Here is a 26,440-nt window from a genome sequence, read left to right on the forward strand (position 1 = left end):
ATATTGGATTGACCAAATCCTGGTTTTCTTGTTGTCATATCTCATTTAAGTTATATAATTGCAATACTGTCAACGATGTTCATCAAATGCAGAAGTTCATTTATCCATAGCCACACTTGTTAACATTAACCAGTTTCAAACTTTACAGAAATGAAATTCAGAACATATTTCACCAAACTAAAACTCTACTTGCATGGAGGAACAACATTATAAACCTTTCGAGCCAACCTCATGCAATCCAACCAATGCAAAATCTCGGCATTGGGGTCCCTCTCAACCACAACATCCGAGACCGTGATATGCGTAACACCCCTGTATAGAGGTTATGGGTTATTTCAGATTTGGTGGAGTTGAATGAGTTTGGTTCTATGGAAGATAGAGGAAAAAAAAAAAGGGATCGAAAAGAAGATGAAGATGGGCAAACGAATTAGACAAAAATGCCACCTCTGTTAATTTTTTTAACAGAAGTTTGGTTTGATATCAATTAGAGATAAAATAATAATTAAAGTATCTATATTAGACAAATTAAGAGTTTAGGGTCAAAATTCAAATAGCAAATATGAAAAAAAACCTTTTTTTTTATTCGAAACTTCGAGTGAATTATTGAATGAGGCTGTGACTGGGAACAACCGAACAAGCGTACGGTCTACTTTTTGCTGTTGATGCTAAACCAAGTGTGCCGATACAGTCTCGGCAAAAATCTTTATAAGGGAATTATGAGTAATTTTATTGAATATATCTTTTTATATCTCTCTAACTATTTTGACTCGAAGTCTAGAAAATAACTTTTATGACGCTTTTGTATATAAAATGTCTATAACACCCTTCATATAAAATCTAAATTTATTGTGCCTGTAGCAATTTTTTTTCTCTCTCCCTCCTTCTCCTACCCTCTGCCATGCCAAAGCTCAAATCAGAACACATTTAAAGATATTTTGAAGATATCAACCTAGTTGCTTTTTGAAGATATTTTGAAGATATTTGCATCAAATAACAGATCCAACGTAAGGGAGTGGATTGCATGAAGATATTTGCAGACAGATCCAGTCATGCTTTGGAGTCTAAAACTTCCGAATCCGCATGCCATGCCCAAAAGACCCACTGGTCGGTCACTGCTGCCCACGATCCAGGTGCTCGTTGATTGGAAACCTTTCCCAAGAAAGATCACTGAAGGCTCTTCTACTTCAGTTTTATTCAACTTTTTTTTTTTTCCTCTGTTCTTTTATTATTTTATCCCCTTTCATCATTCCTTAAGTAAACAGCTGTGAAGTAAAATAGCTGTGAAGTAAAGCAGTTAAGTGTTTGGTAAACTATATTTTTCAAAAGTGTTGTGAGTATAAAAAACAGTATGAAGGTGTTTGATAAATTGTAATGTAAAACTGCTGTGACTATTTATAATTACTAAAATAAGGATATTATTGGTAAAAATAAAATCTTCATTGTTGATGTGATTCACTGCAGCTTTCAAAAAGCACCTACAAACTTGTTTTCTATTTTTGCTGTGGGGAGTTGAGAATTGTGGGGCAAAACACTTTTTCATTTTTTTACCAAATACTAAAACTGTTGTGGGTGATTGAGAATTGTCATCCACAGTAGTTTTTGGGTCTTCCACAATAATCTCAAACGGGGCCTAAGTCCCATAAGTTTAATTCTATAGAATCTGACCCATGTTTTTTAAAGAAAATTTTAGAATATAATCCAACATCAATATATTTACGGATTTTAATATAGAAATATGAAGGCAAATCCAAAGTAAAGAACAGCGCTAAAGCCAATCCTAATTTTGTGCAAATTAAAGTGGTATAATTTTTTGTGCTTTGCAACAAATCCAAAGATCCACCATTTCACAGATCTGTGAGGATGGACTCCTCTTTTTTTTGCAAAAGATTTGCAATCAAATCTTTGTTATAACATTTCAATTTCAGATCTGACGGAGAGAGATAAAGAGAGGAAATGAAGAACCCAGAAACATGGTGGTACTATAGCACATGATTGAATTTGTGGAATTTGTGATCAACACATGGTGAAATTTGTAGTCGACACAAATCGACTTGTGATGACCTCGTAGCGACCATGTGGTGACATTTTCACATAAAGGGAATCATAAAAGTTATATTTTGAACTGGGAGATCAAAATAGTTTATAGAGTATTAAAAAGGTATATTAAATAAAATTACTCAAATACTAGCTGCTTATTTATATTTGTTTGTTTTTATTATTCTCATTTTGGACTGTGGCATCATAACTAAAATTGTTTATTTATTTAATAATAATTACATGATGAAACGATTTTTGATTTGAATAATTTTTTGTTGAGATTAGTTTTAAAAAATAAGTAGTTTTGATAATAATATTACAATAAAAATAATAGAAGAGAAAGCGGGAAATTCATATGGGGAAAATTTATTGCAATGTTGGTATTTTGTCCTGAGTCTCTATTTTCTCCTCCTGAAGTTCCTGATAACTTTTTTCAGGAATCCAACCATAAATCTATTGTAATTATAATTCATTATGTCAAACTGACCCTAAGGACTACGCAAGGACAATTTTCACCACTTCGTATTTATCAAAATTTAGGTTACACTTTTCTGTTTTCTTGCTCTAGATCAAGCGATAAACTCTGTTCTTGATCATATAAGTAGACTCATTATATATGAAAATTTATGATGCGACAATAATATCATACGAATCAAGAACAGTAGAAGGTGGGGTAGGTGGAAGATCAATGAGTTGAAGCCAAGAGTGTTATAAAAAATTTGTTTTACTTTTTGTTTAAAATTTTGTTAGTTAAAGGTAAGATTGAAAAGAAATAAAATAGTGTGTAGTGAGAAATATAGGGCAAGATTTTGTTCCAATTACCATATAAAGGTATGACAAATCACAATCTCAAATTCCTCAAATGGTAAATCATCTTTCATGTGCAAATAGCTTTAATCCCGAAAATAAAAGCTCATGAATGATGAAACAATAATTTCAACTAATAATGACAACCTACTTGAGGGAAAAAAGCGACAACATAAAAAATAGAGTATGCAAGTTAGTTACTAGCAAAGACCTTAGCCAGAATGTATATACACTGGTGATGATTTCAAAAATGCATCTCTGCTTTCTAAGCAATAAGGGAATACTTTTACGGTTTCACCTACAAGACCCCGTAAAAGTTCTTCACATATGGCCTGTTCAAATTCTTAAACCCATGTAACAGCAATCACTACCAACACTGTCAACATTAAAAAGATCATCGGATGTTGGACTTTTTACAAGGAACATTAATCCAGATGCATGTATGACTAATACAACTGTAGCTTAAAACTCATTCAGCTTCAAGTTCGGAACTAAACTGCTCTAGCCTTGCAGCATCATCATCCAGATTCCGGAACAAAGCATGGTTAACTAAACCATCATCCTCACTTGCATGTATCTGTCTACCACCAAACCTAAATGGATATGACAAGAATAATTAAATGTAGAACAAAAAGAAAATGGGGAGACAACAAATATTTGAACAAAAGAAGATAAAGTATGCTTCTCTGCAGCTCCATCAGGTTAATGATTTCTACCCAAACTCGCACAATAACTGCAATTGTCAATTACTGAGCACAAATATTGAAGAAGTTTATCAATTACCATCTTCCATTCATCAACTCTATGCACTTTTGAGCATCCTTCCGATCCTTAAATCTTACCAAAACAACACCCTGAGGATGATTCTCACAGACCTACAAGAAAACAAAACAGAAACATGAAGAAATTAGGAAGAAAATGAAAAAAGAACATACATAGATACCTTACATGGAGAATTCTGAATACAATTTTTGACTTAAACATCCTAATGTCTTCATGCAACTCACCAGACAAAACTCCATACAAATTATGAAGTTATCTATTGAAAGGCTAAAAAATCTAATGAACACTTTTGGGGAGAGAGGGGGGAGGGGGGGGTAGAGAGAGAGAGATTGAGAATGAGAATGGCCAATCATTTTAATAGAAAGCTATACTACCTTGACCGAGTCCACTGGACCAAGCTTCAGGCATTCCTCCTCAACATCTGCCTGTAATTCTGAGCGAAAATTTTCTTCTGCCTGTAAACATTAAGAGAAGATACTCACTATACCAGATAAGGATCAATAAATGGTAAAATAACCTTCTCCTTGTAAGACGATCAGATAGTAACTTTCATTTTGCAAAAAATAAATAATTAAACAAAAAATGATTTATAATAACAAATAGAGTCATTACAGCTCTACAAGACGTAAAAAACAGTTTTTATTTTAAGAAGTTTGTGTGTTCACGTAACCAACTCTAAACATTGATCAGTTAAGAAATGTTACACAGGGAAAACACAAGTTTTCCATCTGCACATATATTGAGTTAATAAATGTGGATTCAATTCATAGTGTCCAGGCCCATGTGTGACAGTCTATTATGAACTTACCCTCATCTCAGCAGGAGTGAACATATAACGAAGAACAACAGTAGCTGGAATTGATAGCTTTGCATCATCACGGCCACCTGTTCCATATGGAGAAAATGTGATCTAACTATGAGTACTACAGAGCACATAAGGTAATCAATGCTAAAATTCGTGAAAGAAACAGCACATATGGAAAAACATAGAAAACGTCCAGCAGCTTCACATATATGTTGTAGATTCAAACTGTTCTGAACTGTACCTCGGACACACCAAGAAAGTACTCAGGATCCACAGGCATTTCATTATGTGTGTAAAAGTTGGAACAATTTGAACAAAATTTGGGTAAGAAAGCAGTTTTTATTTAAAGGCACGCGTATATGCATGCTATACGCCTGCTGTAAGCAAATCTCTATTCTGAATGATGAAACATAAAAACATAATTATCATCCAAGGAAGAAAGGGAACCAACTAACAGAAGAAACCATACATACTACATATGGAAAACAAAATTAGATGCTTTGAACATAACTGCATTTCACATTATAAGATATTAAGTGACCAAAATAAAGATATTTGTTTCAAGAAGGTTGACTTATTTAATATAAGGTCAACAATACTAAATAATCAACTCCTACAGCAAAAACGATAAGAACCTACCCCAGCTAAGCATCTTCTCTTCCACCTTCTTCAGTTTCTTTTTCCTCTTGTTGTCTGCTTGTTTAGCAACAAATTTCTCCCCTGAATACATAGTGAAAGCTCATAAGTAAAATAGCAGAGACCTAAAGATCATGGACAGAGCTATGTGAAGTGAAAAGTTTAAATAACATCACACTCGGCCCCCTATTTAAAACAAAGAAGAAAAGCAAATAAGGATATATAGGTAAAATTAGCTCAAAAAATATAAGAAGAAACTCATGTTTTTTGCATTTTTGTGTATTGTTTTTCTGAAAAAAAAATATATATATATTGTTCTATTATCTATATCTTTGTAAAATTTCTCGTGATTTTATGAGAAAAATTAAACCGATGGATATAGAATAAAAATATAAAATGAAAGGAATGATTCAGAACATTTTATTTCATTTACGTTTGACTCAGTGGCCTCTAATTCTAAGGCATGCTATAGAAAATGTTTAAATATTGTGTGGATAAGGATTGTATTTTAAAGTGGTTCTCATTTGTATTTTAAAATAACAAACATTTTAAAACTCAATTTAAAAGTATTAAGAACAATAAATTAATTCAATGTATATCAACAGATTAATAACTGAAACAAGATTTTCGTAATAAGATGGGGGGCAAGTTTCTTAGTTGGTATACATTCAGAACTTGTCAAGAGTTTTTTAGTTATGACTCAATAATAGATGATTACTAATTTCTGAAAGATCGTCAAACACAACTTCAACAGAGATAGTTGACCATCTCCATTTTATCTTCTTGTTCATATCTATTCCATATTTGATAAGATACAAAGAAGGTAGTTTATTAATTCATGTTTTAAACAAATTTTGTAATAAATATATATTAATATTTGTGATTTTATCAAACTTTATTTTTATATAATTTGGCCACTTTGATCAAATTTTCTGGCTACCACCCTGCTGAAGAGAAACTAAAATAATTGCTTATCTGGCATATCATGGAGTGGCGTTCCAAAAACAAGCTGGTAAGAGTTGTCAAACCATCACCCAGTTAAAAGCAATGACAACCAAGAATATGAAGTATCTGGATCACATATGTTACCTTTCTGTTCAAACTTAGCTTGCGTGACTGACATAAGAATCTTGCCACCAGGACGTAGAGGTGTTCCATCCAAAATTTGGGTAGCCAAAACAACTGAGGGTTCCTAAAGTATACACACATAAAGATACACAATAAAATACCAGATATGACATGTTATATTCACAAGACAGCAGCAGCAAGAAAGAAAAAATTTGTACCTTCAGATATGTAACAAGTGCATCTCCCTTTTTCTTTCCGGTCTCTTTGTCAACATAAAGCTTCACACGAGGCTTCTTTGTTTCAGGATCCTATGAATTTCTTTACATTTGTTTATAAGATGTGCAAATGAGTAGATAAATTATTGTATTATGCTACACAGTGATGTGATGTGCAACAAGAAACACAAAGTATGATGTTCACAATCAGTGTCATGATGGGAAGACAAGGTTATAAGACTAGTGTTACATGACTAGTCATTTTGCACCATAACATGATAAATAGCATTGTGTTGATTGTATTATTTAAAGACCCTAGTATTTGCACAATAACTCTATACAAGGCACTGAGAATTTGGTTAATATCTGCAAACAGAAAGAGCAAGAAAACTATCAAGTAAGAAAATAATCTGCTATGTAGGAAAGAAAACAATTAATGCTACAATTAATATAAAACCTAGTAGTACGACCCTATCCACTCTCAGATAAGTAAAATAAATCCTTTAAATAAAAAAAATAATTTCAAATAAAGTTCTTCAATTCTGGGTGGAAAACTAATCAATAAATTAACAAACATGCACTCTACCAAAAAAAAAAAATCCAGAAGCTTTAAAAATAGAGATACAAAAGAACAAAAAAAACTACCAAGATAAGAGAACGATCATGATAACATAAGTTGTTTATTATCTCATATGTCATTCTGGAAAAAGTTAAATGTTTATTCTCATATACCACATCTTGAAAGGAAATTATGACATGCACAGTAAATTGTTTATAAGTGACAAATTTTTACCTCCTTTATAATCCCACACTTGGAAAACACCTCTACCACCTGAAAAATATCCCTAAATGAGTATTATGTCAAAAGAAATAATAAGAGAGGATGGAATAATGACTGTGACTTACTTCATCCACCGTAGCATCATCAGGCAATCCAGTCACATAAACATGTGTGTTGACCTTTAACTCAAACCAACTATCTGGAGGTTTATTAGCCTCCTGCAAAAATAGAACAAAACAAATCGGAGGAAAACTCAACTGGCAGTGCTTTAATAACTTCTGTATACATAATAGAGCATTTCCAACCCACACTAGCATAACCAAATAGATAAATAGGATCCAATCAGATTACATCAGAACAATAGCCTTTGATATAATAGACTTCAATCAATACATGATACACTGTCATCAAAAGCAGAAGAACAAGATAAAAGGGAGCAAACCTTCTTGTTAGCTTCCTTATCCGAAAATTTTCTCTTAGAATTTTGATTTCCTTCTTCTACCTCACTGTTACCATTAACATCTTCCTCTTTAGGGGGATCAGAAACCTTTCCAGTTGCATTAACCTCTTCCAATGCAGAGGCATCAGAAAAATTGATAGTCGGGAAAACTTCTTCTTCTTGCAAGAAAGTCATCTGATCTACCCCAAATGCACTATCCTATAAGACATTAAAGCAGTCAAATATACATTCAACAGAAACAAGTGAGACAACTTTCGTATGATGGTTGAGGGCCAAAAACATGAGCAATTCGATTTTCTTACCAGGGTAACATAATTGCGGTGTTCCTTAACTAGGTTAACCATCACAAAATTCTCCTTAGAATATAATGTAAACATCCGAACTTCCATAAAGATATGACTAAAAACCAGCTCCAAAATACTAAAAGAAGGTAAAGAGAAAGAAAACTATGTAGTTTTTAGATGCAAAAGGTGGATATTTTAAAATTCTTGCTTATTTTCATTTCATTTCAGCTTGTATCACTATTCACCAGCATTCTTACTGGCATTCTTACTCCAAGAAGATGATGCAGGAGCATCAACTAGGGTTTCCAAGAATTAGTAATTTTTTAGTAACTTTCTGATTTTTATTTCGTAGTTTAATTTAGAGTCTAGTTTCCCTGATTTTATTAGATCTTTTAGTAATTATGTTTCCTTAGTCAATTAGGATTTGACTTTATTTTTCCGACTCAGTTAAGGTTTATGTTTTCCTATATAAGTTTAAGCCTTAGATGTAAATAACAGTTGTATGCATTATATTTTTTCTGAGAATTCAAACTCTAGAGTTTCTCTTGGGTTCCTTAACCCTAGAACTCATTTATCTACATTCCTTACTGATCTTATATCCTTTTTCTCTCTTTTTCTTTACTGTTTGTTGCTGGAAGCTCTATCTGCTGTAGATTTTTGCCCTAAGACAACAGCAAGATAGCAGCATTTGCTTCTGTCCTGCATCAGAAGAGAAATGTGGAGCACCAACTTTGGCTATTAAAAATTAAAAAGTAGTCAAATGCCTCCCATTTACCAATGCAACTGAAGTCAGAAAAATAGCCATACTGCCATTTAATGAGTCTTGAGTGTCCTGACGACCCATCAAGTGAGAGATGATTTTAGAGAAGAAATAAGCTGCATTTCCAGTAGCCTAGGAGTCTACAAAATTATTGTGAATAGGAGCAAAACAGCACCCAACACCATGTGCCATTAAATTTGGAAGGATAAAGAACAAGTTACTGGGAGTTAGGGTGGTTATCTAACTTTGAGCCTAGAACTACAAATACACATATGCTTTGGTGAATGTACCATGAAATCTATTGCACACATGTGTCCCAGATTTTGAGCACTTAACACCTTCCATCTAATGTACAAGCTCAATGGCTCATGAGATCTCCTTCAGGGGAGATCACATGACACCCCCATCTGATTTAATGATTCCTCCCCAATGTAACATGTAAATGCACATAAATGTCTTAAAGTTCAGTTGAAATTCAAGACAAAATAATAAGTGTGCAAGTATATTGATTCACGAAAAAAAAAAAAAAACAGCCCAAACAATTAAAAGAAAAACCCTATAATATAAGAGAACCCATGAAAAAATGATAACTCAAACATATGATGTCTCCATGAACCAACCTGAGGAACCCAAGCCCTTAGGCCCCGATCCCACTTGTATGTAGTCCCATCATCATCGGTGAATTCTTCCTCGCCCTCTGGTGGTGTCAAAGGTCTGTCACTATCTGCTTCTGCCTCACTAATCTGCTTCTGCCATTTCTCAAAGTCGTCATCATCATCAGTGGGGGGCACTGCAGAAAATAAGAAATTAAATGAATTGTAAGACCTATAATTCATGAAAGTGGCAGTCCCAATTCCCAAAAAGAAAAAAGGGAGAGATCCAATTGACCTGCGTTTGAAAAATGAGGTCGTTGGTCATGGTGAGAAATTGCTGCGATCAAATCGGGAATTGAGGACAGAGGCTGCCATTCGCTTCTTCCTTGGGACCAGACGAGCGTAGTGTGGGTGAGGTACCCATTTAAGAAATGCTCTGTCCAGGCGGAAGTAAATAAGCAAAGTAGAACTACTGAAATTTTTGAACATGATAATAGTCCTGAAACTGAAAGCTTGCTATTTGATTACCGGTAGAACTGAAATTCAAGAAATGCGCCAGTAAATTTAGGATATTTCCAGAAAATTGAACTGTATTCATATTCATCCCATCTAATCTAATCTAATTTAAGGACAAACTCACCACGCAGCTCTGACAATGCGTAGGGACCAAGGTGTTGTTGATTTTCACCGAGAATGAACCATCCTACATCACTCAAACCTGCAAACCAAGACCCTCTCTTTCTTTCTTAAACAATTAATTATAATTATACGATCATGTTACAAGTAAGGATTAAGGAATCATCATCCAATCAAATCAAATAATAATTGATTTGCACTCACCCGATTGCTGTGCTTGCTCTTCTTCTTTTTCTTCTTCTTGGTGATTCTCCAAGCCGTTATGCGGCGACATCCTTCTCCCTCTGCGATTCTCACCAACAAACCAAGATGTTCGTAAATTGTAATTGTAATATAACGATGGGAAGAGAATTGGGCTCCCTCGTTTTACACCTCTTCGCTTGACTTGGGTTGGATTGCTTCAATTGGGTCCAAACCTTTCTACTCGACCCACCTACTTGAGGTCCACACCGTTGGACCCAACCCATATTCATTTTCATTTCTTTTTATACTTTTCGTCAGAAATTCATTTTGTTTTCTCTTTTAACCTGAGGTCCATTTACATTTTTGGATTAATTTCATATATATACCTCAATTATACATCACTTATCAACTGAGTATCTCTGGTTCAAAAATTTTCATTCGGGTACTTCAACTTCAATATTTCATCAACTTAGTACCTCCGTTAACCTGATCGTTAAATGTCTACGTGGCGCTAACGTGGCACACGCGAATCCACCACTAAACGTTAACTTGCCTTTAAAAAAAAGCCATATATACAAAAATTAATAAAAAAATAAAAAAAACCATTAAAATTATATAAAATTGAAAGAAAAAAAAAAAAAGCCAACCCCCACCTAGCACTCTCCCTCCTCTTCCTCCCCCACCCTTCCCCCAACCAGGCCACCCCCTCCACCTTCCCCGCCCCTCCCCCCCAAACCCAGGCCACCCCCACCCTTCCCCCCCAAACCCAACCCCCCTGGCCCGTCGCACCCCCCCCCCCACCTAACCCAGCAACACCTTCACCTCCCTCGCCCCTCCCCCCCAAACCCAGGCCACCCCCTACCTCCCCCGCCCTTCCCCCCCAAACCCAAGCCACCCCCTCCACCTCCATCGCCCCTCCCCCCAAACCTAACCCCCCTGGCCCGTCGCACCCCCCTCCCACCTAACCCAGCAACACCTCCACCTCCCCTGCACAGCCACCCAACTGTTGCCTCTCTCACTGACCGCCACCCTCCCCCCTGCGTCCTTCCGAACCCCTAGCCCCAACCTCAGGCCCTCACTTTCTCTCTCTACCTTACTCGATCACTCTCTGCTTCACTCTCTATCCTCGTCCCTCTCCTTTGAAATTGTCCAAACAGGGTATGTAATCAACGGCCACAGGACCCTTGCAGAGTCCCTAAATCAAATTCAAAGAAACAGAAGCAGCAGACCCATTGGAAACGACACCGTTTCGGAGGGTTGGGGTGATGGGGTTGGATGAGTCCTTGTTGTTTGGGAGGGGGGTGGTGTGACGGGGTTAGAGGTGGAGGCATGATGAGTCGATGAAAGGGAAGAAGAGACGGACGACTGCGATGAGGTTTGGAGATCGGAGAAGTAGAAAAGAGGGTAAGAGGCGATGGTGTTGGTGAAGAGAAGGATGGTGAAGCAGACCAGCAACAGTGTGAGGGCGAAGAGGAATGGGTACTTTCTCTCTGTGAAGAAGGTTGGGACTGAGATACCCATTTTTGTGAGCTCTGTGTGTGAATGTGAGAGAAAGAGAAAGAGAGAGAGAGAGAGAGAGAGAGAGAGAGAGGGAGAGAAAGAGACGTATTTATACGAAGCAAGCAGAGCAGCTGATGATGATCAAGAGATTCAATGTAGAGAGGAAGTACGTACGTTCATACGCTTAGGTGGGAGGTGGGAGGGGGGAGGGGCGAGGGAAGTGGAGGTGGAGGTGTTGCTGGGTTAGGTGGGAGGAGGGGTGCGACGGGCCAGGGGGGTTGGGTTTGGGGGGGAAGGGCGGGGGAGGTAGGGGAGGAAGGGGAGGGAGGGTGCTAGGTGGAGGTTGACTTTTTTTTTTCAATTTTATATAATTTTAATGGGTTTTTTTGATTTTTTTATATTAATTTTTGTATATATAGTTTTTTTTTTAAAGACAAGTCAACGTTTAGTGGTGGGTCCGCATGTGCCACGTCAGCGCCACATAGGCATTTAACGGTCAGACTAACAAAGGTACTAAGTTAACGAAATATTGAAGTTGAGGTACCCGAATGAAAGTTTTTGAACCAGAGGTACCCAGTTGATAAGTGATGTATAGTTGAAGTATATATATGAAATTAACCCTATATTTTTTTATTAGAAAAGTATATATGTCACAGGATTTAAAAAATAATAATTGTAAATCTTAATAAATATTTAGAATAATAAAAAAATTTCATTTTGACCTAATTTTAAGGGAAACGAACGTTTGGACGGTCAAAATGAGTGTTTGAAAGTTTGTGTAACTCAGTAATATAATGTTTATACAATATCTATTTTATTTGGGAATTGTATTTATTTATTTGCGTGTATTAATCTATTGTATTAGTATCAGTGTATCACACATATAACTTAGAATAAAAATGTATTTGAATAACTATTATTTTGATGTAATTGTCAAAATGTTACATGATCAAAATTGGCATCGGTGGGTGTTTGTAGAGGCTGCATGTTATTTAAAGAAGAAAAATAAAATGACTTAATCAAAAACCTAAATCACTATCGTTCTTAATCTAAAAAAGAGTCATAAAATAAACTGAACTCTAAACCTCTCTAACTTTTATTCCTTTGAAATAAAGGGAAAATGATTTAATGAACGGTGGGAATGGTGGGAATGGTGAGAATGTCCTCTTATCCGGTTGGTACAAGATAAATGTTGACGGCCTAGTGGAGGTGGATGGCTGTCGCGAGGTAGGGTGGTCATTCGGAACAGCTCGGGTACTGAAACAGAGACATTGGTTGTTTATTATTAATGGAACTTCATTCAAAAAAAAAAAACACAAACCAAAAAAGTAAAGAAAGTAGCCGTTAGAACAGCTGAGCTGGGGTGGGACCCAAAGTATTCTACTCCAACGGTCATATTCCGTCCATATGACCGTTAGGCTTGGCCCTTATATATTCCTTCCCTAGGGTCATTACTCTCTCATTCATTCGAATTTTGTTGTGATCGATCGAGCTTGGAAATTGAAGAAATGGGTATATCCTCGATGAATATGAATGTGTCGAAAGGTGAATCATCCGAGTACCAGTACCACACCCACAAGGTGTTCCTGTTGTGCAACTACATTCTGTTAGGTGCAGCCTCGAGTTGCATCTTCCTGACGCTGTCTCTGCGGCTGGTGCCCTCGGTGTGCGGGTTCTTCTTGATCCTGCTCCACATATTCACCATTGGCGGGGCCATAGCAGGATGCGCGGCGGTGTCCACCATGACCACGGGGAGCAGCAGGTGGTACGGAACCCACATGGTGGCCACAGTCCTCACGGCAATATTTCAGGGGTCAGTGTCGGTGCTCATATTCACCAGGACAGCTGACTTTCTTGGGGAGTTGAAGTCGTATGTGAGGGAAGAGGATGGCGGTGTTATTCTCAAATTGGGGGGTGGCCTCAGTGTCCTCATCTTCTGCTTGGAGTGGGTGGTGTTGACGCTTGCCTTTTTCTTGAAGTACTATGCCTACGTTCAAGGTGCTTCTGCGCCTGCCACTATGAGGAGTGCCAAGGTGCAACAAGCAGACGACGATTTGAAGGATTGGCCATGGCCTTTCCAAGTCTAATCTTCGATTTGAAGGATTGTCGTGCCACCACCTCACGGTCCTCACCGCCCGCCCTATTTAATTGCTTCATTCAATTCTATTCTTTCTGTTGTTCAGTACCTATTATAACATGTATGGAATTCAGTTCAAACCTTTGCTTTGTTTTTCAAATGATTGCGTTGTGCTTTTCATTCATTATTTTTGTATTGAAAGAACAGGAAGGAGAGAGAGAGAGAGAGAGTATAGTACTCATACAGAACACATTTTAGAGGGAAAGAAGAAAACAATTCTCTCTAGTTTCTAGTTTCACAGTAATTCATTCATTATTTTTGTATTGAAACAACAGGTGAGAGAGTACATACACAACACATCTTAGAGGGAAAGAAGAAAACAATTCTTTCTAGTTTCTAGTATGAAAATAAAAAAACCCATCCAACACAACAGTACAGCACTAGTTTCTATCTACACACAGCAGTACAAGATAGGGGCGCATCGGAATGAAAATTGGCAACTTCTATCTATATTACTCTATAGAAACAAGGTAGGTATTGCGGGGTGAATGCTAACCACGTGCAGCTAAAACCTTTATTTCTCGACCAAAAACCCAGCTGAATGGAACAGGGGATGATTGCTTGGCCCTTCCCTGGGCCCTCTCCTCCAACCTTCTAATTCTAGGCGGCAATCCACACACGAAATCTTGTGCTCTACGCCCCTCACCAGAAAGACCACTCAATTTCTCTATTTTCCATCTGCCAACTAGAAACTCCAAGATATCAGCGTAATCCTTAGCAGTATACACTCCAAGCCGCTGGGCCACAGCTGAAAAATGTTCAAAAAGATTATCATCTTGACCATCGTACACCAAGTGGGCTGGCATTGATATTTTTTTCCTCATCATGTCAGCTAAAGCCAAGACAGTGCCATCCGGATCAATCTCAAAGAGCTTTTCCACAATCTTTGTATAGGCAGTTTCATGACGTTTTTCATCTGAGGCAATAGTGCCGCATATCTGAGCCAATTTCACGTCCCCATGCTCTTTGGCTAGCCTGGCTGTGTTCCCATGAGAGATGAATGTTGCCCTCTCTTGAAATGAAGTATAAATGAACCCAAGGTAGGGATTGTTCTCTGTTTTAGGATCCTAAAAAGTACACAAAATTTTGAAAAATTAATAATAATAATAATAATAATAAAGAGAAAATTTCAACTATGTTTAGAAAGTGCATGCCATACAGAGTGTGAATCAGGCAACCAAAAGTATTGACAATGATCCACCGGTAAAACCAAAAGTGCATTACATCAATCAAAAGAATTGACAATGATCCACCGGTATAACCTAGCAATGAAGCTAATCTTTCTATTGCCACTCCATAAAGTAACTCGTTAACTGGATGCTCACACATAAATGGTTTGATTTTCCAGTCTGAGGGATGAAATATCAGACAATAATTTGTACATGCAGAAGTAGTATAACTGTCCCAGTTACTGATCATAATCGTCACCACAGATCGAGACAAACACCATTTTTTGGCATCGAGGAATCTACAATTTGATACAACCCTTTAAAGACTCGGTATAAACTAGACTGAAATTCCACTCTAGTTGCCATGTAGATGTTCCGTGAGTTACTAGAAGCATAGAGCTTTGAACATAAAGAGAGGCTTCCAGAAAAAGAAATGAGGCAGGAAATTTAAGGCCATGAAATAGTGTTTTAACATTTTATCATTCTTTCTTGTCTATCATACTGTGATATACTTATTGACTGGCTAAAAGTTTTGAAAGCTTCCCAATCTCTTGTCAATGCAAAATGTTAAAAAAATGGGGAAAAAAGAGAACAAAGGCATTGCACCTTAGTCCAGCAGTTTGCATCCTTCTTTAAGAATTAATTTAATTTCAAAAGTTTTCCTATAATGCCAAAATTCCTAAGTGTCTACTCAGAAAAGTATCACAAAAACATAAATGTTCAGACATAACCAAAACTGAAAAAATGAGGGGAACAAAAGTCTCACCATTCCTGATCCAATAAGATATTGAATTGTCTTCTCGATTTGCTTCATATCTACTCGTCCGGAGAGATAAAGATACTTGTTAAGAAGGTCACCGTGCCTATTCTCTTCAGCAGTCCATGCCCTGGTCCATATTGCCCAGGATGTAAGGCTTGCACCAGTCTCATCCCGAACTCCGTCTAGGGTATTAAGCATTGTCTGGTATGTTGGAAGGGCTTCTTCTGTGATCATATCTCCAACCAACACAACAAAATAATCATCAGGAATTTCCTTTGCTCTTTCCCTCAACTCCATTACTTGCTCATAGAATCCCTCCGACTCAGGGACTGGAAGAAAATCTTGGGGTTGCCAACATTTCTCAACAGGCTTTAGGTGCACCAAGATGTTATTCTCTGCCCAATCCTCTAATGATGTGAAGATCTCGATCTGTTGAGGAGGCATGGAATGAGTCACTTGAACATGTGCCTCACGTGGAGGGCAATAAGATTTCTTCAGATTCTCGGTCTCTCTATAACAAGGAGAAGAAAAGATCTTAAAAAGGTATACTTCAAATGATAATTTTAACAACCATAAACAAAGCCTTCTACTTCCCCAAATAAAAAACTTGTATAATTCTTAACATACTTCCAAGTACAATGTAATTAGATAAATTCTCCTAGGCAACCTCATCTATATATATATATATATATAAATAGGAGAGGGAGAGAGCTTACATATAAATATATAGTCTTAAATTTAACAGTTTTCTAGTATTATAGAAATAGAGAACAAAAAGATAATAAAAAAATAAGAAATGAGCAAAAGAATAAGAATGCCAACTGGAAGAGAGAGTGGGAGGGATCATTTTGAACAAGACCAAACTTGATCAACCACCATGTAGAGAACAGGGAAGTCAAAGATGCAGCCACCAAATTCAGAAGTAAAACTGAACAGAGCAAACATTATGTATACAAAATTGTAATTGTTGCTTACAGTGTCACAGCTAAATTGAAAACTTGGGAACAAAGACAAAGGTATGGATAACCAATGCAAATGCAATAAAAAAAAAACATTAACCATGTCAACAGATATGACACCTACACTTTTAAAAAATGGGAAAATGGGGAAAAATAAATTTGTATAGTATCGCATAATATGAATAGATTATAAACTATCCAAAAGCATGTGATAGTTGTCCAGCAAGTCCTAAAATTCCTAATTCATTTTGTAAGTGTTGTTCCACACAAACAGATGAACAGAGAGAGAGAGTAACATAGAAATGCGTACAATCAGCTGACTACATTGTACCAATGAAAGGATATACAATTGACAAACAAGCAGTGCATAGAATTAAACATATAACAAACAAAAGTGGCTTTTAAATTGAAAAGGAGAGTCCAACTAGAGTAAGACCATTGTGAATCATACGGGTGGAAAATCACTATGAAAGTATATAAAGAAAAACAGCTATAATAATTATCAATTACAAAACTAAATAAATGCATCTTAAGTATTGGAGAAAAAATAAAACATCAAATAGCAAGAAAATGAAGAAGGCATGGGGGAAAAAAGCTTTACATTAATCTTTGTATGAGAAATAGCATATTATTAAATAAATCAATTAAAAGAATGAAACTAGTCAACCTAGTTCCAAAAGAAAGAGTTAACCCAAGAAAATCAGACCTAACTCTCAACAAATGTGAGAAATAATAAAATAATGCACGCATACCTTAACTTTCAGATTGCAAGGACAAACAGAAAGCCTCACAAGCGAATTTCATATTACAAATATCCCCAGAAAGATCAACACAAGGAAAATGCAATACAAATAATAACATAAAAAAGGTTTTTTTTTGGTTTTTTCAAGAGAAAGAAAAGAGAATAAGGTTTAACATTATTAGGAATTTTTTATATGCTCCTCCAGCACAGAATGAACAGATATCCTTGCATGTAGTGAATAAATCCAATCAAAACCAAAGTAGCTTACAACCTGATCTCATGAAATAAAAAATAAAAATAAAAACAGAAAATTAAGGACCCATGAATTAATATTTTTCAGAGACCATCACGCAACATGCAAAACTAAATTTAGGGAGATAAACAATAAGAACAATATAATACATAACACTCGTCAGAATGTAATACTATGTCTATATGAATGAGACCCATGACAAAGACAAAGCCCAAAACCCAAAAAACACCATCAGAAAAATAAGAAAATCCAAGAATATAAAAAAGCACGGCAGCAGCCAGAAGGTTTAGGAATTTAACCCCGTATTCAGATTAATCGGCATAAAAAACAAGAACCCAGATCAACAGAATGGCTAAAAATTCATTCTTGAGGATTCCCATTTGCATTTTTGCAACGGGAAACAGAATCCAGCATGATCAGTCACGCAGAAATGCAATACAAAAAAAAAGGTAGAAATGAAGGGAAAAAATAAAGAAGGAAACTCACTTGGGGGATGAGTGAATAGTGGAGGCCATGAAGATTTTTGGAGATCTGAGATTGTGGGATTTAGAAGGGAGGTTGTGAGATGGGAAGGTCATCATGGAATTGAGACTGATAGCCATTCTTTGTTTCTTAGTTGTTGCTTTCTTGCTTTCTTTCTTCACAGAGAGCTTTGCTAAAGGCTAATTGCTAATGATTTTTTGTTTGAGCTCATATCGTCCACCTGTTACTTTAATACAGAAAGAAAGAAAGAAAAGAAGGAGCTTCCTCTGTCTGTTTCTGAGTGAGTGGGAGAGACTACACGCACCAAGAGAGAGAGAAGAGGCAACCAAACGAGGAGGTGTTTGGCGACAGAGTGGGGAAGCTCATTAAGGACCCGTCATTTCCCACCTAATTACGTCATTGCCACTTTGATTTTTGGTCAGTCGGTTGCTCCTTTCATTTCTTTATTTTATATATATATATATATATATGTATCGCTAAATAATGGTGTTGTTTTGTACGTCACCAAAATGTAAGAGCAACCATTAAATTTTCATGGGGATGTAGGACCCAAAACGAGAAGATCATGAAGTAATATTCCACGTAGATCCTTTTGCTTCCTGCATACTATACACTCAATAACTCATCTATTTTTCTTTCGTGTGTTTTGTCCTATATATATCATAGCATTTGTGTAAAGGAAACAAGTGTCACTCGTTTGGATTCGTAAGTGGGCATTGTGCATTGTGATGGTTTTTTTTTTTTTTTGACCTTCCTTTGATTCAATAATAATAGCGCTTCCTTTTTAAGATAAATGACGACAAGTAACACTACAGCAGTGGGCAGTGGACACCTTCAAAAGATATACATATCAAGGAATTATAATAAATACACCGATCCATTGACCATTGTCATTGACAGCCGCAAATCAATCGTCTGGTCTGGTGGGTCAAAAAAAGGCATCAATTTGTCAATAAATATCCTAAAGCTTTGGACAAAATCAATACTGGATTTCTTGTCAAAGCTTTACCACCAATACCCTACCCATATGACTCAACAATCAACATACATACTTGCTTACCCAAACCAAAATTTTGTTTAGAAGTCTTAACCAGTTCTCCATTTCAAATCCTTATTGCCCCTCCATAATCATGACATAATTTAACAAGTATGTTTTACGCATTGCAGTCATAAAAGATAGATTAGATATCACACCCTAAATCAAACACGTAGAAATTTCTACACAGGTCAAGCAACGCCATTTGATTCTATTTTACTCTATCTGAAACGAAAATTTTACACCAAACCTATATGGGATTCGGGAGACATGGATATCTGTGAACATATGTCATGAAACATGGGCAAAAAACAGCCATATATCACAAAAGAAAACTCGGAACTAAAAGAGCTAAAACAAGAGGCTACGGATGTGCGTATGTGCAACTTTGCTTCCCTTCCACAGCAGAGCCTGGCTTCATAGCTGGCTGAAGCAAGGTTTCATTAGGATTGATACTTTTACCAGTAGGTGGCAAGCACCTCTTCAAGAAAAATGTAGCAATACTTTTGGTCCGCCCAGCACTCTTTTCTGCTAATCAGACAAACAAATATTAATCTTAATGGCATAGTAGATGATGGTAGTAAAGGTCATCTCTGTTCAAAGACAGGGTCATACATACCAGGAGAAATTGACGAGCCAACTTTGTCCAATATTTCTTTCTTGACCTACATTATTAGATGAAAAAAGTAGTAAGCAATAAGGCATGGGTCCTTCATTTATGAATCCCGTACAAAGTAGCTTAGTGACTTATCATTACCAAGGGCTCTTACCTAAGTAGACATTGAAAACGAACCGGACCGGCACAAACATGACAGGCTTAACATGTTTAAATGGCAACAGCACAAAATGTACTCTACTATGCTCATATCTCTGTCCGTGGTGGACTGAGATATCTGGCCCATCAGGCACAAAACTGGCTATTCCAGGCAGTCTATTTAGCATTTTTTTTTTTTTTTTTTTAACCCCATTCTCTGCAACAGTCAAAATGTTGCTTAAGCTAATGACTCAACCTATTATCTTTGTTTTCTTTTTGTATTTTTTATTTCAAATGTCAATAATAAATAAAATAATCACCTATTGATATGATGTTATTGTATTTTTTATCTTCATTTACAGCATATTTTTGGGAATCAATGTAAGGTATAGATGAGTAACTAACCTGCCAACGGTTATCCACAAAATCTGATATCTCACGGACTTTATTCCTTAACTGAGACTTCGACACAGCTGGGAACTTCTGTTGCAAAGTTTGTAACACCTTATTGATACCCTGTGAGCATGACTGAATGACAGACACCTGAAAATTGAAAGATTACTCTTAGCAGCCAACTATTGCACCATCAAAACAAATGCAAGGACAAACCAAAATTTTTACAAAACTATCTTAATAGTTCAAACTATCACTAAGTTTAATAGTCTGGATGCAATACCAATCAATTTGCTCATGTAAACACTAAAAACGCCAAGAAAGGTTTCTGATTTGAGATGTACAGTGAAATGTACTACTTACCACTGTAGGCAAATCTGATTCTGGAATAACAGTCACAGCAGAGATTGGTTTAATACTGCACTTGCCGCTTGAAAGACAAACTTCTTGGTCTTCTTCATGCATGCCATCAACTGATATCTCCATAGGTGAGCCACCAGGAAATACATGCATACTAAGAGCTTGTAAGCACATCTGTTCCAGCTTAGGAGTACCACTAAGATTTTCAGCCGTTAACAAAGAGCTCTTCTCATGCATCAAATTTGTTATAATTAAAGGCTGGTTTTTCTGAAGAGAACGTTCTGTCAAATTTCCTAAATACTTTTGCTGTTGAAGCAAAACAGAGAATTTCTCGCTCTCTAAATCTTGTTTACAACTAGGTGAGTTTCTATTCTCCTCAAATGTAATAGCAGAGTCCATCCTGTCAACTGGTACTCCCTGCATGCATAAAACAAGCAAGTTTCATTAATAGGTACTTGAGTCACTTATTCATGAAATACACACACACAAGCATCAGTAACTAAGTTAAGGTATTCCCATCAAATACATAAAGCTGCCCCCAAAATCTTTCTACATGGATATCTTTATAATGGACTAAAAGAAGATGGGATATAAATGACTTGGATATTTTCATAAAATAACAGGTGAGTGCAATTAGAAAATAGTTTTGAGCAATTCAATACTTTGGAAGCCTGAATATTATGTAGCAAAACTAAAACTCACCCATGAAACTGAAATGCAATTAGCTATGAACCACCCTTACCCTTTTTTCCTCTAAAGGAAGAGAATGACAAGTTTCACCCATCAATAATAGGTAGGAACATTTGAAAAGGAAAATGCTATGCCTACAGAATTACTCCATGACATGACAGCTTACATGGCTTGCTACATATTTTATACATTAATCAGATTTTGGTAGACATATTCAATGATCATCCAAAAGGACCACACCATTATCACAAGGGAGAAACGCAACTTCACAAGTTCTCACCTCATTTTCTGAGAGATAACCATCAGGTACAAAAAAGCCATCACTTTCATCTTCATCGTCAGCTTTTGAGCATCCCTCTTCTAAACTTTCTTCTTCATCGTCCTTATCGCAATCTGAGAGGCTTTCACCAGGATCCTCCTGGATAATGAGACAGTCGTTACAGGCAATCATCTCCTATATATCAACTACATTGTATGACAAAACATCACATATTACCTCTTCCCACTCCTCATCGCTATCCACGTCATAATCCAAGTCTGGGTCCTTCCTAAAAGGGTGGCATGGTCCAACAACATGGCTGAAAGACCACATTATAACAAAGATAATCAGTGTCATATTTCAACCCACTGCAGTTGACCCTTCTAGGCATCACTTCCCCAGGTTAGGCAACCAGGAAAAACCTTTCCGCACTGAACCATAACACATAAAATGCTACGGGTTTAATTCCACTATTGAATCAAAACTTAATTCTATTTGCAGAAACATTTCACATCATAATACTTAAAAATCCAAATAGACAAACAACACATGTAAAGCACTCAAGACATTACTTTCTTACTTCCCTTTTACTATTGCACCCAACAATATAGAGATAGAAGTGTTTGATTGAAACTTGATCCCAAATAATTAGGCTAAGCTTCAACAAGACACAAATATAATAGATAATGTGCCAGCCTATGGGTTCCAGATAGGGATGTAGAACAGGCCAGACCAGGATAGCCCAAGCCAATGATAGCTATGGATTCTAGCTATCAGATATTGTAAAAGCAAGCATTGGCAAGTTTCCAACCAATTACTTGACAATTGAAAAATGATATACCACTTTCAGAAACTTCAAGCAGCCATCAGAGATTACTGATCAAATAATGGCCTCTATACAGGGGCCTGTTTTAGACTCTCCTTTCAGACACAAGTTGTGAACAGGATATCTCACTTAAGTAGTCTCACTCTCATGCAACTAAAATTCATGAAAGAGGAGCTCACCTTTTCTTAGGCCATATACCATAAAATGCAGGTCTATGGCTCTTATCAAATTGTAACAACTGCTTTCCACATTTCAATTTTTTGATTTCAGCAAGAGAACAATCTGCATTAGCCTGGCATGATCTATCATCCGAAACATGTTCTCCCCATCTATCTACAAGTTTCTCTGTGCTTAAATCATCACCATGAACTAGTCCTTTACTGGTTGTGAGCTTGAGTTCCTTAAATAGTTCAGTCTTAGGTTTCTGACGTATGCCCCAATGTTGGTTTTTGTTTGAACGAATAGAATGACCTATGTGGCGCCAAGAAGAAAAGTGTGACCTGCAATGTCAGGAAAATCTGTCATTATAATTTGAGAAGAATACGGCTTTAGTGGTTATATGGTTTCAACATTAATTATGCCAACCTGCGGATATCCTCAGCACTAATCTCCTCATTAGATGAAAGAGCATAATCCATTGACTGAGTAACTGCATCAAGCATATTTTCATTATTTTTGCTCAACAAATCAGATGTGGTTACTTTAGTTAGAAATTGGTCACTCTGGCATCCTGGGCTGGTTTTGCTTCTTTTAAGGAAACGTTCCATAATTGAAGCTTGCTTTCTTATGGAAAGTTGCTTTTTCAATTCAGCTTCTTCCTTTTCTCGACGTCGTTGTTCTTTTTCAGCATCTTCTTGCTGCTTCCGCTGCAGTTTCCTGTTTTCAGACTCTTCTTTTTCACGACGCTTTTCATCCTTTTCCGACTCCTCTTGCAGCCGTTTTAGCTCCTTCTCCTGAAATATTCCTACAGTTCATAACAAGAAAACTAGGAAGCATCAAAGTTTTCAACAATTGTCTCAACAAATAACCTACACTTTGCAATTCTTCCTTTTGACGCTCACGTTCTAATCTTTTTTTCTCTTTCTCAGCCTCCCGTTTATCTCTCTCCATTTGTTTGAGTAGCAATTTCTCTTCTCTTTTTGCTTCCTTCTTTGCCCTATGACAATAGTTAAACAAAAACAACCTTAACAAAAATAAAATATGAATTTGAAACTATTACTGATACTCACTGCATATACATACATGTCTGCACCATTTTTCAGTGATAGGCGATCCATTAACGAGCGAATCTTTGCCTCACACAATACTTTATCAAGCTGTTCTGATGCCTTCATCAAGTCGTGTATGTAACTTTGATCGCTCTCTGGCTTTTGTAATGCCATTATCATTGCTAAAACAAAACACAAACATTAGTAACTCGCCTTACAACCAAAAACCAAATGAACATAATGAAGATGACAGAGCAGATATTTAAACTGTTCAAGTGGAGCATGGAGTCACAGACACAGCAAAACCAACTTATTTTCTTTTCATACTCAAATCAAAATGAATAGATATAACCTACATCCTTGAGCTGAATTCATGTGTACACAGTGAATAGACTAGCAAGCCATGAGACAGGCTCCAGAACTAAAAGAAACATTGTCAACAGGTATAAAATAATGGTATGTTCTACTACACATCAGTGTACAACAGAATAGAGCTCCACTTTGCATCAGCTTTAATTACTCTACAGTCTCATTCATTTATTGGGACCTTAGAAACGATGCACAGCCTTTTCTCCAACAAAGGGGAACATTTCACCATGCCATGACATGTCAATTCCCAAAGAGATTAAAGAAATCAAATATATAATTTGACAAAGATAATCTCCAACATTTTAGGGTCATGCCTCCTAAAGAGGCATTATCAGATTTCAACAACTGGAGCAAATCAATAACAGTTACAGAACAACTCACTTCCTGTCTTTATTCTTGAACTACTCTACATCATCATCTTTTCTACTTTTCTATTTTCTCTGATCTTATCTTCATCCAACTCTAAAATCTGTGTAAAGTGAAAGAAAGACTAACCCCTCACAAAATAGAAAATAACCAATAACCTTTTTTCTCTTTCTAGTACTTGATTAGAAAGCTAAGGAGAAGAGGCAGGCAGGGGTCTTAGGTGCGGTGGTGCATCCTATAATCATTCTTCTTTTCTATTTTCTTTCAAGAACATTTCAATGCAAATGCTCTTCATTATCAAGAAAAAAGAATGGACATAAATTACAGGTTGAGGATGTGATTTTTTTGGTTAATTTGAGGATGTGATTAATCGTTTATTCAGATACAGCCCAAATTTAAGAGTGAGGTTGAATCATCGTATTATTCGTCCTTATCATTTAAGGAACTCATACAACAACCAAACCAGGCATGTATTTAAGGAAGCATAAATATACCAGAAACTGCAGTAATCCTCTCATGGATCTTTCTTCGACAAGTACGCCTAATATTCAATACTCCACGCACAGATGCTGGCATCAACTTTACATCCCTTGTCTATACAATAAGAAAGTATAATACTTAATATACCAAGAAAGTACAACTGAAGGTAACAAACAACAAAGATTAGTGTGACTGAACAAAAATGCAAGTAAGCAAACAGCAACAAGGCAATAATACCTCAAACACAGAGAAAAAAGCTATGAGTGGAGAACAAAAGCCTTCCATTTATACAACAAATGCAATAAGTTTAAGAACAGAGAAATTCAAATATTAAGTAAACAAACAGAAAAGAAAATAAGAAACAAAAAGAGACTGGCAAGGTATTCCCTCCCAGCACCAAATTAAATATACCCACAATAGAAATGCAATTAAATGAAGAACCAGACATACCCAAGAAGCACCAAAATTCATATAAGATTTACATAAACACTAGAATACCCAAGAAACACAATAATCTAAACAATTTAAACCTAAACATAAGTAACTAGCTAACAGAAGTTCATAAAACCTATCACCACAATTCACGAAAATACATAAGAACAAAAAAGAAAAATGGGCAAACCCAGTAATCAAAAACCCAAAAGAAATACCAAAACAAAGCCAAACCCAGACAAATTGGCAAAATAACTTAACATTCACCACAACTTGAAAATAAACAAAACCATCACCTCCCAACACCAAAGACACGACTCGGAGTCGTCCTGCAACACATCGGCATCAACATTCGGCACGCCATACATCGCTCTCTTCCCAACAAGAAGCACAATGCTCTTCACAGAGGCCAAAGTCACATTCCCAAAATGATCATTCACGTTCTTGACCTTCTCAAAAACCTCATCAACAAGCTTTGACAATGGCAGCCTACTCTCTTCTATCAAAGCCCCAATGAACGAATCCACATTGTTACCACATTGCTTCAAATCTAAACCCACTCTTTGACCCATTACTTCCCTGTAGAACCCAAACAACCCATCAAGCTGTTTGCGAAATGATTCGATCTGAACCCCTTTTGCCTCAAGTCCCAAGCATTCTGGCCCCAAGCTAGCCCTCTTTCGCTTCTGGGTCTTCTTCACTCGATCTTGGTCGTTGGATTTCTGGCCACTTGGGCCATCTCCCCCGTCCATTGCCACCACTTCACACATCATTTTCGAAACCCTAGAGCAAGAAAACTCCGATTCAAACAAACCCAGATGAAAATTCACAGATTAAAACCCCAAACACCTAGAAAATCTGAACCAGACGCAAGAACGACGCTGCTTGGGTCATATGGATGGGAGACAGACAAGTGAGCAGATGAGTTTCCCAGAAACCCTAGTGAGAGAAGTAGTGGCTTTTGAAATATTTTCACCCTCTTTTCTTCTTTTCTTCTTTTCTTTCTTTTCTGAAAAAATGGGTGATGGACCGATGGTGGAGACGTATAGCGGCAAACAGATATATAACTTAATAATTTTGAAACACGAAACAAATTCTATTTCCATAAATAATAAATAAAATGGGTTTGGAGATCCAAATAAAAGTCTTTTTTTAATCATCATAACTTTTGCTTTTCCCGCCAACGAATTTGGGCCGTTTGGCTCCAAATTGCAAA

At 36.6% G+C, this 26,440-nt stretch overlaps 4 protein-coding genes across 4 annotated transcripts; 1 reads left to right on the forward strand and 3 right to left on the reverse strand.

Annotated features, from left to right (window-relative positions):
- Positions 1-2,944: 2,944 nt before the first annotated feature.
- Positions 2,945-10,221, reverse strand: ELF9 (RNA binding (RRM/RBD/RNP motifs) family protein). Its single transcript, XM_086246208.1, has 14 exons — positions 10,070-10,221; positions 9,870-9,947; positions 9,525-9,665; positions 9,257-9,426; positions 7,575-7,790; positions 7,258-7,350; positions 7,145-7,183; positions 6,355-6,444; positions 6,158-6,260; positions 5,072-5,152; positions 4,436-4,512; positions 4,002-4,082; positions 3,628-3,719; positions 2,945-3,437 (listed from the first exon to the last, which is right to left on the reverse strand). Exons 1-14 carry the CDS (start codon positions 10,137-10,139, stop codon positions 3,314-3,316), a joined length of 1,455 nt encoding a protein of 484 aa, XP_086102334.1. The 5' UTR covers positions 10,140-10,221; the 3' UTR covers positions 2,945-3,313.
- A 2,804-nt stretch (positions 10,222-13,025) lies between these two features.
- LOC147280566 (uncharacterized) lies at positions 13,026-13,767 on the forward strand. Its single transcript, XM_086246155.1, has one exon. The coding sequence runs from the start codon at positions 13,057-13,059 to the stop codon at positions 13,633-13,635; it is 579 nt and encodes a 192-aa protein (XP_086102281.1). The 5' UTR covers positions 13,026-13,056; the 3' UTR covers positions 13,636-13,767.
- Positions 13,768-13,886: 119 nt separating this feature from the next.
- LOC147280567 (stearoyl-[acyl-carrier-protein] 9-desaturase, chloroplastic-like) lies at positions 13,887-18,339 on the reverse strand. The gene is made up of 3 exons (XM_086246154.1): positions 18,055-18,339; positions 15,621-16,125; positions 13,887-14,752 (listed from the first exon to the last, which is right to left on the reverse strand). The coding sequence occupies exons 1-3, from the start codon at positions 18,168-18,170 to the stop codon at positions 14,177-14,179; spliced, it is 1,197 nt and encodes a 398-aa protein (XP_086102280.1). The 5' UTR covers positions 18,171-18,339; the 3' UTR covers positions 13,887-14,176.
- Positions 18,340-19,212: 873 nt separating this feature from the next.
- Positions 19,213-26,412, reverse strand: FAS1 (chromatin assembly factor-1 (FASCIATA1) (FAS1)). Its single transcript, XM_086247545.1, has 12 exons — positions 25,521-26,412; positions 24,807-24,906; positions 23,612-23,759; positions 23,402-23,525; positions 22,955-23,322; positions 22,549-22,869; positions 21,781-21,862; positions 21,565-21,702; positions 20,598-21,011; positions 20,247-20,384; positions 19,707-19,752; positions 19,213-19,615 (listed from the first exon to the last, which is right to left on the reverse strand). Exons 1-12 carry the CDS (start codon positions 25,995-25,997, stop codon positions 19,452-19,454), a joined length of 2,520 nt encoding a protein of 839 aa, XP_086103671.1. The 5' UTR covers positions 25,998-26,412; the 3' UTR covers positions 19,213-19,451.
- Between the last annotated feature and the right edge of the window lie 28 nt (positions 26,413-26,440).

The sequence above is a fragment of the Dryas octopetala genome, chromosome 6 (genome assembly GCF_963921425.1).
Source record: "Dryas octopetala chromosome 6, drDryOcto1.1, whole genome shotgun sequence".
Classification (NCBI taxonomy): Eukaryota; Viridiplantae; Streptophyta; class Magnoliopsida; order Rosales; family Rosaceae; genus Dryas; species Dryas octopetala.

Coding starts and splice junctions, on each gene's coding strand:
- ELF9 (XM_086246208.1), bottom strand. CDS start 10,139: ATGTCGCCGCATAACGGCTTGGAGAATCACCAAGAAGAAGAAAAAGAA. Junction 9,427..9,524: donor ACCTCATTTTTCAAACGCAG/GTCAATTGGATC, acceptor TATTTTCTGCAG/TGCCCCCCACTGATGATGAT. Junction 6,261..6,354: donor CACTTGTTACATATCTGAAG/GTACAAATTTTT, acceptor TGTATACTTTAG/GAACCCTCAGTTGTTTTGGC.
- LOC147280566 (XM_086246155.1), top strand. CDS start 13,057: ATGGGTATATCCTCGATGAATATGAATGTGTCGAAAGGTGAATCATCC.
- LOC147280567 (XM_086246154.1), bottom strand. CDS start 18,170: ATGGCTATCAGTCTCAATTCCATGATGACCTTCCCATCTCACAACCTC. Junction 16,126..18,054: donor ACTATTCACTCATCCCCCAA/GTGAGTTTCCTT, acceptor TCCTTGTTATAG/AGAGACCGAGAATCTGAAGA. Junction 14,753..15,620: donor ATCTTATTGGATCAGGAATG/GTGAGACTTTTG, acceptor TGTACTTTTTAG/GATCCTAAAACAGAGAACAA.
- FAS1 (XM_086247545.1), bottom strand. CDS start 25,997: ATGATGTGTGAAGTGGTGGCAATGGACGGGGGAGATGGCCCAAGTGGC. Junction 23,526..23,611: donor CTGAAAAATGGTGCAGACAT/GTATGTATATGC, acceptor CTATTGTCATAG/GGCAAAGAAGGAAGCAAAAA. Junction 21,863..22,548: donor GGTATATGGCCTAAGAAAAG/GTGAGCTCCTCT, acceptor GTGGTCTTTCAG/CCATGTTGTTGGACCATGCC.